The following is a 15,309-nucleotide window of genomic DNA, read 5'->3' as shown; positions in this document are numbered from 1 at the left end:
GCTGTTATTTTTTAAACTAGCTTTTTCTCTCATAGTGTGGAGACATGTAATAAATTGTACCAACTATAGTTAGGTTTTACCAATACAGTATGAACATAAGGATAGAACTTTACATAAGACCCGTGTGTTATTGTGCAGAATTCATTAAACTTCTCCCTGAGGAATTAGTTGAACAAGTCTAATAATGCCCAATCAGCTGCTGGTAATTTCATAAAAGCAATAGATAATATCCATCTTGTCTGCCAACATCATTCTCATCGTTCCTGTGACATTTTTTAATCTGAGCTGATCATATAGTTCCCTAAAGTACAACTTTCCATTTCTTTATGTCTTAGTCACACAAACCCATACAGGAATTGACCCGTACAGGTGCTGCAGATTTTTGGGTTGTCCGTGGAGGTTCGTAGAAAGGCATGGCCCCAAATTAAAGGGAGCGCAGGTGTGTCTTGCAGTTCCCTTGAGACTCAAGCGACATCATGTAAATGAAATGTATAGTTGTTGTGCGTGAGGTAAATGTATCGTGAAGTATCTGTTAGGATAATGGAAACTGCATGCACCTATGATGTAAGGTTGATGCTGTTGTACGGTCCTCTAACGCAGCACTCTAGTCATTAGTAAAGTGCACGCACTGGCTCCTTACTGACCACAAGCAAATGCTGCACTTACGGAATGTGTACAGGTTACATGAATGCCGGTAAGGTACTTATAGGAAGCCCACACAAACTACACTCTGATTGTCTAATTTCCTTATTTCTAACAGCCAGGTTGCACACTTGAAGCACGCAATGGGCACACACTTCTCACTTGAACAGAACTAACAGGCTCCCTGCACAGTGCACAGGTATCTGGGAGTTTGAAAAAAAGAAAGGTGCATCTCACCTACTTCACCTTTACTTATCTTACATGCTGTTTAAGTGTTTGCTATGATCTATCGCTGTGCATGTGCATGAACATTTTCTCTCTATGGGCTCACCGAGTGAGTGGTCTTCGATTTTAAACTATCGTGCAGGATACCTGCATACCCTGTACAGGTTTGCCAATATCCACCCGTAAGGGCAGTTGTGACCATTGACTTTATAAGATATAACTGGACTGAGGGAGTGTGGCGTCAACCAAAGAAAATGTCTTACTTCCAGTTCCAACCACTTGAAGTCAATTCAGTAGCCATTTTTCCCTGATATATCCGTCGCCATATTGGAGCCAGACGTCCCCGGTACACCGTGATTGGTCCGTCTACATTTCTATGGCAATCACTCTTTCCAATTAGGAGGGAACGTGTAAGAAGGCCACACCCCTTCTACTGAAAACAGGCATAGGAGAATCTTTCAATCAAACGATTTGACTGCGAGGCAACTGCTCGGTCAGTTTGTAACTTGAATAACTTTTACTACAGCTAATAAAATCATGAAAAATATTAGGATAAGCAACATAAATAAAAGCTAGCAGAGCAAGAATAGTTGTTCTGACGAACATAATGACTGAGTAATTGCTGTTTATTTCTCTGTAGAAGTCTATGGGATTTTGGCCTTTTGGGATCAGCGGGTACTTCCTGTTTAGAACGCTCTTGGGACCAGCAGGTACTTCCTGTTTGGAACGCGAGGGGGGAGGGGTTGCTTTGTCCAGTTCTCATTTACTGTCAGTGGTTATGACTAAGGCATTACCAATGCTGGAGTAGCACAAAAGAGTTTGCTTAATTCTGTCCTATTGACCGCCGTACTAAGGACACTTGGATAAAAGCCCCCCCAGAAAACCTGTTTTCTAACAAGTAGTACATTTTTCAAAGGGGTGAAAATATTGATTTGTATTCATGTTTTTATTTCATAAACTACTTTGTAGTTTCTGAATGTCTTTCCTTTTTTCTTTAGCTTTCAGATTTAAATTGCATCAGTCATTTCACTGAGATGCATAACCTGTCGAATCTACTTTTACATTGGTTACTTCATAGGCTTAGGTATAAGAGTGTAGCTCATATTTTCTTCAAAATGTGTCCCATAATTGTCTAAAAAAGGTTTGTATAATTCTAAGGAGTCTTTTTAAAACTGTGTTGTAATGGTTTTTACATAAACTCATAATACAAAATTGGCCAAAACATCATGTTCCTTTAGTTCTACGTTTTACATAAATGGGTATCATTCTAAAATAATGAACTTCTGCTTTTCTGTGTTTAAGTAAGAAGTGCAACCAACATCTCAAATCAAATCAAATCAAAATTGCTTTATTTTTCCAGTGCTGGTGGGAATACAGTGCAGAGACAAACAATCATTAATAGAAATCTACAATAAAATCAGTCTGACTTAATACAACACACATACACTCAGTAAGGCACAAACAATATAAACTCAGACCTGCTTAAGCAACATTCCGAAAAAATTGAACGAAAAAATAATTAAAGCCTAAGATGCCGCTGACTTAGCAAGAGAATATAATGAATGGTCAGAGCATTTACTCTTTGGGACCCCTGTAACCTGATCAAATGGGCTTTAGGAGCTCGCACATGGATCATGCTAACAAAAAGCAGCAGATGAAAGAAAGAGGGCCTTTGAGCTGTATCCTATGAGGAGACATGGGAGAGACATTAATGTATGCAACAGTGCCAGAACCTCCTTCTACAGTGTGACTAGGGAGCCACCACTTCATCTTGTCAAGATAGTGCTGAGGTACCAACTCCCATGCCACCAGCACTGGTACTGGATAATTGTCTCTCAACCTGGTTATGTACCCAGTGAACACAGCAGCCCTCCTGTACTATTTGCTGCTCTGTGGGATTGAATGTGACATGTTAGAAAGACAAAAGGGCAACCTAATTCAATATAACAAACTTCCTTGGGCAAGGTGTCAATGCAAAGCAAAGAAGCTGCAGCTCTCTACAACAAAACCCTCTCATTCTACTCTCTACTTCTGTTACCTTTCTCCAAGCACGCTGGCCATGAGATCGACTGACCTGAGGAGTCATCATCCTGAATATTTGATGTTTTCAGGCTCATTGTACCACTTATTTTGGTCATCTTGTCATGAATCCTTAAGTGGAAAGAGTGAAAGGCAGGAAGTATCATACTGTTTTGTATTGGCCCTTGCAAATAGCTGAACAAAGAATCAGCGTCCTCTTTGGTGGCAACATCTAGTTGTTTTTTCCCCAAAATACGTGTATGCAAAATCCCTATGCTCCTGAACTCTTATTTTCTAATCACAAGGCCTAAATCATATTTTTTTCATCCCTATCAATACACTTCCCACAATAAAGCATCAGAGTTGTCTATAGGGACTATTGGTTCTTTGAGGAAGCAGTGTGGACTACAAAGCAGAGCAGCCTGGGGCTGTGTTCACTGGGGATTCAGGCACTTCTTTTGGATTGTTTAAGACCCTTAGAGAGGGTTCCACATGGAGCACCGTTTCCCATATGAACCACCAAACAAAACACCTTTCAACTGATTTCAAATAAAGGAAGACTAACATTTGTCAAAATGTGGGGAGAGTGTTAGTGATGTAAATCAGGGCCACATGAAAACAACAGCAGGGATGTGATTGACAAGAAGAACAAAGAAAGTGGACCACAGAGAAGAAATTAGACTTTACTAATGTTAATTGATTTAATGTAGACCTTTTCATCATTATTCTGTTGATTGAGCAGACTGAATTCGACAGTGTGTCACAATAATGAGCTTTGTTCCTCTTTACAGAATTGCTTTACAAAATGGCAGAGGAGCAGCAGGTCAAAAGCAGCACTCCAAAAAAGCCTCCGCTTTCTTCAGGCCGAATGGACCAATCATTTAAAAAGGTACAGCACTGTGCTGCCACTAAGTGCTCTTTATTATTACCAATGAAAGGAAACTAGACAGGGCCATCTCCAGGAAGATTTCTTTCAGAAAATTTGCTTTTGCTTTGAAAATATTTCAAAGGTGTTTGCTGTTCGATCAAGTAAGGAGTTTGTTTTTCTTTTTAAGATAAAAAATGAAATTGTGGGAGATACCATAGGACCCTGGTGAAAGCAGTGTAATGCATATTTACTGTTGTTGAGTTGCACCTTAAAATATATATATATATATATATATATATATATATATATATATATATATATATATATATATATATATATATATATATATATATATATATGGTGGGTTTTTTTAACATGTGGTCTTAAAGCAGTGCTTTAATGAGTTCATATACTGCTTGCCTCCCACTTCTGCTTTCATAAATCATCTGTGGCTTGTGTGGCATTCTAATTTTGTTTGAAAGGTACCAAACTTCACCACCAGGCAAAGTGGGACCAAAACAGGGGGAAATCGCCTGGAGGCATGAACCCAGCAGGCAGCCTCTGTTCTCCTAAACAGTTTCCACTGAAGATCTAACAAAAAGACTAAGTGCTCCTGGTTGCTGTGTAGTTAAAGGAGATCATAATAAGGGGCTGTATACCTGGCCCCCACCCTTCTTTAGCATGTAAGATGGAATGCTTATGAGGAGCAAAACAACTGGGGCCGCACATAAAGACGTTTGCCCAGATTTTGTACTAAACTTTTGTAAATACACAAAAATCACAAGCTCATAGGCATTTTTAAATGGATGAATCTTTACGAACACTGGCCACTTCATACATCCCATCTTTAATTTTATATAACATTTATTAAATGTTTTATCCAAACTGTTTCTTACTTGATCATATTGCTTTAAAATAGCTTTGATGGCTAAAATTGAAATAAATCAACACAAAAAAGTGAGTAAATGTAAAATTAATTTAGTTTTTTTATGCACTTTTGTGGCAATAAAAGGTACAATTGAAAAACTGAAACAGAAAAATGGAAAAAAAATTATGAACACAGCAGGTTTTGGAAGGTTTTGCGACGGTTAAGATAACTAACAGCTGGATTGATACCAAAGTTGGTGTTCAATGAAGACGTCTGTGGCTGAAGCATGCTACTGATGGGTGTGTTGCTGCCTCAGGAAGACTGAAGGAAGACAGAAGCTAAAATCAGGAGTGAGTGGGAGTTTTTGATCTGAGCAAGTACACTCCTACAAACGTATGACAAGTTCAAACACATTTCAAAGTATGGCAAATAAAAAAGATTTTTAAATTTGCTGTTATTCACAGTGAGTGAGTGTCATAGACTCCATCTACTAGTGTGCATCAGCTGTTGGGAGCCGTAAGGAGGCCAGCAGGTTCACTTCAACCCTGTAGTGGGAGGCCCACAGATTTAAAGCAACTTAGGCTCCCAGTCTGACTGCAAACTGTGCCAAAAATGTATGGTAGCCTAAAAAAAAATAGAAAAATAAAAACCCATCAGACTCTATTCTTCCTGTATTATACATCAGGTCAATACCTCTGCTGTATCACACTCAGCTAAGCCAGGGTCTGGTTTTTCTCTTTAGATTTTAATTTAGGTGTGTATTAATTTTTTTATGTGTCATGAATACAGAAAGTGCATAGAATAAGTGAGAAAATTTGGTTTAATATGGTTTTAAATCTATCCATATTTTCCTTTTGTACTTCCCAGCCTGTGCATAGAACACACATTGTGTGTACGCGCCTTTCATGCTTTAGGCCCCAGTTTGTAGAAATATATTTAGGACTTCCATATCTAAATTTATTGACGGACAGATGGAAAAAGATGGAATCTTTGAACCATGAAAGCTTCATATTTGATACTTTCAGATTGAACAGCTGGAGCACAGGATGTTTCTCCTGGAGGAGCAGAATGAGAAGCTGAGAGACGAGAAAGAGCAGTTGCTGGAGGCCAACAAAGACTTGGCCCACAGCTGCCGCAGACTCCATGCCTCAGCGGATCATCAACGAGTGCAAGAAGCTGTCCGGGAAGAGGCAGCTCTGGCCCAGGAGGCACAGCATCGTGGTGATATCATGGCTCTCGAAGTCCAGCTTGGCGAATCGAAGAAAGAGATCGCCAGGCTTCATCATCAGTTGCTGAAGTTGAGACAGGAGCTGGGGATCCTAAGAGCAGCTAGGGACTTCTATAGGAATCGTGCAGCAGGACCAACACGAACTACTGGGAACTCTACCAGTATTAACAACAAGGTCAAATTCAAGGCAACCAGGCGTAGACGTCTTCTTCACCCGCACAGCCACCAAACAGTCAGTCCTAATCAAGCTACCAGTTGGCAAGGCCGCAGCCCCAGTCCCACTAAGGATGAGTGGGAGGACATGAGCATAGATAGGTAATGATACACACGCACATGCACAAATATACTTATTCTCTTGTCCTTCCCCCTCATTATTTTTAGGAGGCTGGAGAGAAGAGAATAGGATGACTGAATTGTGGGGGTACGTAGCATCGAGGGGACAACGTGCATATGCAAAACCATAACCAAATGGGTGATTGAATTTCATTGTCTGTCTAGTTTATATTCAGGAGCCAAAAGAAGAAGGTGAGCAAGAATGATAGAGAGAAGCTGAGAGGAGGGGGAATGTACTGTCAGATCCTCTGAAATATCCTGGGACACTGTGCTTGGAGCTCATTGACTGAAATTTGCATGCAAAATTAGCCACCTCTCTACACAAAGTTGAACCAATGCCAGAAAAGCCCAGGGATAAAGGGGCCGCCGAAGCCTTGATACCTTCCAGTGATACCATTTTCATGCACAAGTCACGCCACCCTGAAACTGACAGTTTGGCAGTTTGATTTAATTTACTGGTTCTTTGCATATTTACTAATACCCCCCTGACAGCTCCAAGGATCCCCCAGCTAAAAGCCACCACCCCCAACACGCACACAACCACGGAAGCGTACCCCACCTTGTGTCTAGTTATGTTGGCTATTTTGTGGTATGTCAATTCATAAATTTGTGTGTGTGTGTGTGTGGTGTTCTCATTTCCTCCAGCCACCCCTTAACCACCTCCCAACACACACATACAAATCCTTTCCACCCTATGCTCCTCTCCTCTCTATTCACCTTAATTTAGTTAGATAAATTTTGAATGACCTAACTCGGATCTGTACCAGATGTCTACAAGCTGTTTAACACCCTCTAAATTACGAACCATCAACAGTAATTATTCCATGTATGTTTTATGCAAAAAGGCTACTGAGCCAACATTTATTGAGTGATAGCTGCTGATTTCCGACACATTAATGGATATTCTTTTATCCGCTTTTTTCTCTTTTCCAATATGCCTTATCTATCTGTTGTCTTTATCGCAGTCCTGCTTACTCACTAGTATTCCACCAACTAATTCATCACACTGTAATCCACTTGTATCCACATGAGGCCAGTTAGCAGGGAATGGGTGCAGCAATGCCCTGCTTTCCTAATGCCTCTCTATGTGGCTAATAAGCTGCAGTCTAATAAACGCTTTACCTGAGAGGTGGATCTAAGCGGATTTGTGAAGGAGTCTAAACTGAGATGTAGTCTTATTTAAGGCACCTGTCAGGTGATTTGCTGCTGTAAAGCCCTCTGTGTGTCTTATTTTCATGGATATGTTGCTCTACGCCTTTCAGATTTACAGTACGCTTGCCCGAGGAGCAGAGGCCTAAATTGTGCCAAATATAGATGTCAGACCTGATCAGGCCACTGATGAGGCTTCATTTCTTTCCTCCCGTTTCTTTTCTCGTTGACTTTGGCCTTGTCCTATGTACTTCTAGCTTTGTCAAATGACTTCAGTGCACCAACAATAGTACTCTTATTGTCTGTTTCAAAGAGCATGGGCTTTCTACCCAAGTAACCAGTGATAGTGTCATTTTTTATGCAGTTAATTCTTTAACTTAGGTGAAATAAGTTGGGACATTTTTATTTTTGTAGTATTAGGCGTTTTGTTGCAGGTCAAAAGAGTACTGTTATTGATTTTTTTTTTAATATTTGAAAGGCAGTTAGTTGTAAACAACCTAGATGAGCCTAGATTGAACAAGTAAATGTGTTTTAAGACCCACTCCAATGAAAATTGCCTTTTTGGTGTGTGACACATTCTTGTTGCAAGGATGGAGGACATACAGTATATTAAGAGAAATAAGCCCAAAGTTGCATTTCCTAGTTTTCCTTTATTTAACTCACTGTGAATCAGGATCAGATGTAAAAAATGCAGTTTAAAAGGAGTGTATTTGTTGCGTAGGAAATAAGCTGGGAGGGCCACAATTTCCCTGCTCCAAGCTCTCAGCAACAGGGGAATGAGCGTGGGGTTTCTCTGCGCTAAAGGTTCTCCCCACAACTCAGAGGCGAATTTCTAATAAACTACTGCTGCTCTGCAGAAACTTTGTCCTGGAAAGCAACACACGTTTTTTTTTTTTTTATTTGGGCAGCAAATGGCATGTTAATAATTAAAAGACCACTGCGGGCACTTTCAGAATAGCTCAAAAGATGAGAAATAGTAAATAAATAGTTTAAAGATGTATAGTATAAAAACTTTTCTGAATTGTCAACTAACATGCACTTAAAAATGGTGATTAGTACTGCTCAGAAGGTCCCTGTGCCCCCACCAGACTGATTTTAACCCCAACTAGCCCCCAGCCATGTCATCTTCCAGTTAGATCCTCTCTCTGTGGTCTTTACCTCTGCTGCTTCCTCCAGGCCCCACCGTAATAAACCCGCCAGCGTAAATGTCAGTGGCTTCCACCTTCACGTCAAAGGTCACTGTCAATAAACCTGTGTTGGGTTTGTGTGTGTGTGTGTGTGTGTGGTGTGTTTGTGTGTCTCTGGAAGCCCTTACCATGCGCCCATCAGATGCAACTTTGCGCTCTGCTCAACCGTGCCTTTCATACATGTCTGTCACACCAAGAGGGCTAATGAAGGCCACAGCCACTCTCATACATGTTGATGCATTCACCAACAGCATCAGACACTGCAGCTTTTCACTTAATTTACACCCACATTTACACTTCCAGCTCAGAAATTGGATGGGACATTGATTTTCTGTTTGAAGGAGGAGGGCGAAATGCACATATTTTTGCTTGATGTCAACTAAATCAACCATAAAAGGTAAATTGGATTTTTGTCTAAGGGTGGTACTTTAACAGGCAGGGTTGTTGGTTCAACTTCTGCTGCGTAATAAACTTTCTTTTCTTTCCTTTCTCAACAGCTACAGTGGAGAAGAGTTCTCGGACAGTCTCAACAGGACGCCGTCGCGGGCTGTACTTCATAGACAACCCTCAACTAAAAAGGTTGGCTTTTACTTATTACTTGATGACGTGTTGAACAATAATTAGAAAATTTGGGCACTATTATTTTTTTCTGCCAACAATATCTTTCAGATCCGTTTATCTTTTTCCTAAAATCTTTTTAGCAGACGTTATGAGAAAGGGAGTTTAAAGGGCCTATATCATGAGCTTTTAAGTGTATTATAATGTGCATTCATCACAAAAAACACCCCCAAAGTGGTATTTTAATCCATTTCTGAGGAATCCTCTAAAAACCTGCGCTCTGAGCACCAGCCCCTCCTAATCCATGATAAAGAATGTGTTTATGACAAACACATTGTGATGTCACAAAGTGAGGAACAGCCCCTTCCAAGAAGAGTCAGCACCACCTTCGGACTAACACACCCACTTTCTCCTTGGAGCTAGCGGTGATCGGCAGAACGCTTTCTTTTTATATGCACAATATGCACATCCGTCTTTGCAAAAGTTCGGATGTTGTTTGTATTCACGGGCAAAACGCAGACACCATGCCGAGGTGTTACTATCGATAGGAAATCAATATTGATTCATCAAATCCTTAAATGGATTTTCATTCAATTCTTTTTTGTAGGAATTCTGAATTTTACAAAGGAAATGTTTACCTTTGTCTAGTTTATATCACTAGTTAAAAGTGTTTTTCTAATATCAAAACAATTTGGTTTTGAGTGGAAATCTCTACAATTAAATTGTACTGAAGCAAACAGAGTTGTGAGTTTGTGAACTTAAATTGATTTAGTATTTTAGCCTGATTACTACACCACAATATGAACACATTGTATTTACTTCAAACATTGAATCTTATATGTCTATATAAATACAAAAGTTGTCCAATACAAAATCATTGTATGAATATGTATTTAATTATCTGTATTGCTTTGTAAAGAAAAGTGTCAATTTTGAAGATTTTTGTCTGTTTGTTGATAATTTGTCTGAAATAAATAATCTTTGTTAATGAAGTGGGTTCCCAGGTTATCAGTAGACTGTTTAAAGACCCACTCTGATCATCTTTTGATATATTTCAAAAGCCTTTCTATTGGTCTTTTAATTAGGATTATAATGTTTTTCGCCGTAATCAAAAAAAAACTATCATTATCTAGGATGCAGTTTTTACAGAGCGTTCGTTAGAAATTTGCCTCTGAGTTTTGGGCGGCATTGTTGGCATACAGCAACTCCGCCCCCTTTCCCAAAGGGGTAGAGGGTGGCTTGTGACCCACCCAGCAATTTTTATACGTCACAAATAGGCTCTTTTTCAAATGACATTTTTTCGTCTTCTCCTGATTTACAATTATTAAAAAAAAAAATACTCAGAATTTTAAACTTATTTTTTTAATATATGTCTTCTATCATAAAAATGCCACAAGAATGTATTAAAAATATCAACAACACAGTTTTTATCATAGTGGATCTTTACCATAAAAGGTTACATAAACTGTTTTCTGAGCAAATGATGTTTGATTATTTTATATTGACACAAATTTAAAATGGAAATATATGTATTTTAGCAAATATGACACTGTAGCATATTTTGACACCTCTTAACGGTTTCGCTTACTTTGGAACCAATGGGCTCTTAAACCTTGCACTAGTCCACATCAAACCAATTCACAGCAGGGCATGTTAGCTCCAAAGCCAAGAGAGAAAAAGTCAGTCAAGAAAAGAGACAAAGAAATGTCTTTAAAAGGTTTATGCCTTTTTTTTCTCCCCTCCTCTGTTTATTCGCAATGAAAGGAGAAAAGGGTGTTGTTGTTGTTGTTGTAAATGTAACCTGGGAGCTGTCGGGAGTCTTCTCTCAGATCCCCTTTCAGTTTCCTCTTTCCTGATCCACTAAATATGCCCATCAGCTCCTCCTGAGCTCATCGCTGTGACAACCAGAGCCCCTCAAAACGTGTCACGTCACAAACCAAAGGGTTCATCTCCTTTTCCTCCCTGCATGTGTGATCAAACCTGGCACTGATCACATCCAAAGGATGTAGGCAGAGAGGAAGGAGGGTGCAATCGGTGGTTCTGGGGGAAGGGAGGGAGCCTTTGATGTCACTACAAACGGTGGTGCAGTGGGGAGGTGGCACATACACACTTGCATACACATCGATACACTCGTACCTGTCATACCGTCAGAGTGTGTTGTGGTTCTCAGACAGTGATTTAACAAAGGCGGCGTTTGCGAGCATGTGTCAGAAGTAATGCCCTCAGTGAGACTTGTTCAAGTTGGAATCTGTTGAACATGCTCAGGTGAATTATTTAAGCATAGGGTGATTTGTCGTGCCACGTTAAGCTGAACGCACACTGTGATCATCGTGTCGTCGCAAGCTCCTCTCAGGAAACGCAGCATGTCAACTGTTGTGTTGGATTAAACTGCTTTTCATCATACTGACTTTTCAGGGGTTTTTCTAGTCCTACAGGTGTTCATCAAGCTCAAACTTAGAAACCACCTCCGTTGGATCTAACAGAAGACAACCTCATGTTCTGGCCCAAGGTAGCACAAGTTTTCCTTTTTTTTGCTTGACTAAAAAAAACTAATCAGCTATTAGTTAAAGCAGATAGAACACTCAATGTATTTACACGCTGTCGATCAGTTACAAATATTTGAGAACTTAGCCCTGTTTTGGATTTTTTCCTATGCTTGACAATCATAAATTGGTTGTAAATAGATATGTAAATCATTCCAGTGGTTAAAAATATCACAGTTTTCACTTGTGAATACACAAACAATTTTACATATCCCTGTTAACTCCCAGCCGTAACAACCAAACAAAGATTCGGTGGAGTTTTTTTACTTTTTTTTTTTTTTGCACTTCAACTCTCAGGCAGCAGTACACGTTTCCTCCTGTTAGATGATAAACAGCATGAGCCGTGGGACCGAGGGACAGGAGGAGAGAAAAGGAGGTGGAGGAAGAAGAGGATGCTGATGAAGAGCCAGCGCTGCTCCACCTCTTCTCTGCAGCAGCGCGTCGAGTCCCTACAGCGCCACATTGACATCCTGCGAAGTGCCAGGAAAGATGCTCTGCTCTCAGCCAGAGAGCTGCGAAGGGCCAATGAGATGATCACATCACAGCTCAACACACTCACTGAGAAACTCCACAGCAGCAAGCAGCAAACACAGGTAACTGGGGAGAAATAAGCACATGTGCAAAGGGAAAAGGGCAGTTCTGTTTGGAAATGTCTTATTACCAAGTTTTTTCTTTTTATGGCATATCTTTTTTCTCAGTAGTAAGAGTGCAGCTATTTAATGAGTAAGCTGACAGGCCTAACCTCATCCAAATAGAACTGAAAACAAAGCACTTTTTGTCCCCCTGATTGTTACATCGATTCTTCCTCTGGTTTGTTATTTTTTAGCCAATTGTCTGTCTGTTTGTCAACATATTCCAAAAATTGCTTTCCTTCTCACAGACACACACAGTAAGGGTGAATATAGCTTAGTGGGTTGAGTGGCTGACCTTCCGATTTGTTGGTTGGAGGTTCAAATTCCAAACTTAGTTTGGGAGACAGTAAGTTTTCTTTTCTGCTGCACACACGTCAGAAACTCTAACATTCACACTGCCCTTGACGACGCACGTTCAAGCGACCACTTCCAATGAAAAGACAATGTAAACGCACTAAATGCACTAAATGCATTAAAAAGTCTTGCTTCCTGACCAATCGGGCACTCTGATTTGGTAGTGACGTATGGATGACGTCCCCTTTAATTCACTGTAGTACAAACCATTTGTAAATTGATCATGGAGGAGAAATTAAAAGATTGCAGTTTGTTCCTGGCTGGAAATATATGACACCAAGTCTTTCGTATGTCAGAATAGACTGGAGCAAGATTCACCAGATTTACACCTCTTTGACGTTTCGCTAGTTATGTTACGCCATGCGCTAGTAAAGAGTAGAAAACAGAAAGAAGAATCTCCTCCCTACTCATCCAGTGTTAACACCATGTGCTAAATGCTGGTTCTTGAACCCGCATGTAGTGTGTTCTTGAATGTGCATCGCACGTCTATATGACTCTTTGGTTCTGAATAAAAATCTCCTAAATCTTTAATTCTTTCTGCAAATGAGCACACACTCCAAAGCAGCATTTTAGCAGAGGTGGTCATTATTGAAAAAAAGCTAAAAGGTAAATTGAGACAAAGGTGTAACCAGCAAAGACCCACAGGACACATGTCTAAGTGCATGTTTTCATCTGAATGTTTTGGTGCAAAATAGTACAAATGCGGTATTGTGGACTTGTACACAAAGATCATAGTGCATCTTTCATAAAGTTGCTGCCTAGGAAGTGGTCCATGTCTATCCAGGCATCCGATTGCTAAAACCCAACCAGACCTTAGACTCAGAACAGCAGTATAGGCACACGTGGACGCTCACACACAAACTCGCACTATGTTGAGTGAATGAGTGGACAGAGGGGGAATTGTTGTCTTCCTCTTTGTTTCCTCTTTCCTCGTGCAGTATTAATGCCACTCCACTACAGAAAGTTGGTGCTGACTGACTGGTCAAAGCTAGGTCTTGTTTCGCTCTCTGGAAAGGGCAAGAGGTGATGGACTCTGGACTTGTTCTAGCCGGTCCCGGCCAAGTCTCTAACTAAAACTCTCTGCTTGTAATTGGCTTAGGACAGCCTCCACAGGGGCCATCATGTGAGAGGTAGCATGGCAGTTTCACAGAGACTTGTTTGTCTGGCTTTGTCTCCTGATCTTTCAGCCATTCTGTCCTTTTTGCTTCCTTCTTTGCCCATTGTCCTCATTAACTAAAGTTTGTTCTTCTTTCTCCTGATGAGTTAGCTTAATTAGATTCATAAACAAATAGAAATAAATACATTTCACAATGATTGCATTTACATAGGTGTTGGTTAAAGTACTCCAATCTCTTTAAAAGTGTTTTTCTTTTAACAGAACCAAAACTAAAAGTCTATCATATAACATAATAGTATATAACCAAAAAAATGAGAAATGCTCTCTGTTCTTAACATAACTTGATCACTCTTGTGCTATGTAGATGTACAGACACACACGGACAACTTCATATTGCAATTTCTTGTCTGTTGTATTGTGATTTTGTTTTTTTTCTGGTTCACAGTGCATGCATGTAAAACAAAATTTCAAGATTATGTTTCAATGTTATGTAAAAGTATTTTATTTTATATGGTGGTCTTTTAAAAGTAATACAGTAGTGAAAAATTTGAAAAAAGTTAGAACATGTATATTTTTAAGAAAAACGAGTGAATTATCTAATAATTCAACCACTAGCTGCTAGAGGTCAGGAACACCATTTCACTAAGTTTTGATAGAATAATTAGTAATGAAGTTAGTAATGAAATATTCACACTGCTTGTTAGGATTTTTTGGGTTTCAGACATCTTTTAATTAATAAAACCTTCACCGGGTCAAATTGTCCCAGGAACATCATCTCTGTTCCTCACAAACGAACATAACAGGAGGGTTAAAACAACTGAAATACAATACAGTAGGTTTAGAAAAGAAGACATAAAAGGTCTCAGTTGAAAAAAGATCTGTATGCATTCAAACACGAAAGTGAACCTGCACACTAGGCTGTTCCAAGTATAACGGATGAGTAAAGCCTCTACTCACGCATATCTAAAAACAGGATTATTTGGTAGCTTTGGATGTTCTTCCCTTAATCGTAATACCACAACTTCTGACATTACCTCGAAGTTCACTATCCTTATCTCGGTAAGTGGGATCTGTCCTGCCCTCTCCTAACATTTTAGTTGTCAGGGATTATAACAGGATTAAGCAGATGAAACAGGTATAATATCATAAAGAAAAGCTGCACACATCATTTAAAACTGATTAGGGCTTAGGCTGAGTGAAAAAAAAAACTGACTTGAAGAAATAACTAGTGTTATTAAGCAGTTTGTTAACTTTGATCATCCACGTTTTTGTGTTCCATATTTCTGAACGATAAAACGCACCACATAACAAGGCGCACCGTCACTGAATGGGTCTATTTTTGTACTTGTGTCCTATATAAGGTGCACCAAACTAAAATGCTATGTACACACCGGGCATGTGATGCGTGTTCAAGAACAAGCTAAACAGGCGTTCTTGAACACGTTTTAAGCAGACGGTGTTCACACTGAGCTGTCGCTACTTGGTCCAAGCGCATGCACTCACAGTTGGAATAGACGTGGTGCAAAATGTTGAAGAGGTGCAAATCTCGCCAATCTTGCTCCAGGCTTTTTCTTTTCACAGCTCTT

The 15,309-nt window shown here is 39.8% G+C and overlaps 1 protein-coding gene across 3 annotated transcripts in view; it reads left to right on the top strand.

Annotated features, from left to right (window-relative positions):
* The window catches only part of cntln (centlein), a 90,874-nt gene that overhangs the window by 49,819 nt on the left and 25,746 nt on the right, over positions 1 to 15,309 (top strand). For 2 of the 3 annotated variants that reach the window (XM_023960314.1, XM_023960244.1), the window contains 5 exons: positions 3,678 to 3,775; positions 5,648 to 6,165; positions 9,017 to 9,098; positions 11,505 to 11,586; positions 11,918 to 12,213. In XM_023960314.1, the coding sequence (XP_023816082.1) occupies positions 3,678 to 3,775; positions 5,648 to 6,165; positions 9,017 to 9,098; positions 11,505 to 11,586; positions 11,918 to 12,213 (1,076 nt within the window). The remainder of the gene's footprint in view (positions 1 to 3,677; positions 3,776 to 5,647; positions 6,166 to 9,016; positions 9,099 to 11,504; positions 11,587 to 11,917; positions 12,214 to 15,309) is intronic. The other variant, XM_023960276.1, reaches the window with a different exon arrangement.

This window comes from Oryzias latipes, chromosome 1 (genome assembly GCF_002234675.1).
Source record: "Oryzias latipes chromosome 1, ASM223467v1".
In the NCBI taxonomy this organism is placed as follows: Eukaryota; Metazoa; Chordata; class Actinopteri; order Beloniformes; family Adrianichthyidae; genus Oryzias; species Oryzias latipes.
Note: the sequence above shows the minus strand (reverse complement) of the source record. Positions and strands in the feature narration are given on the sequence as shown.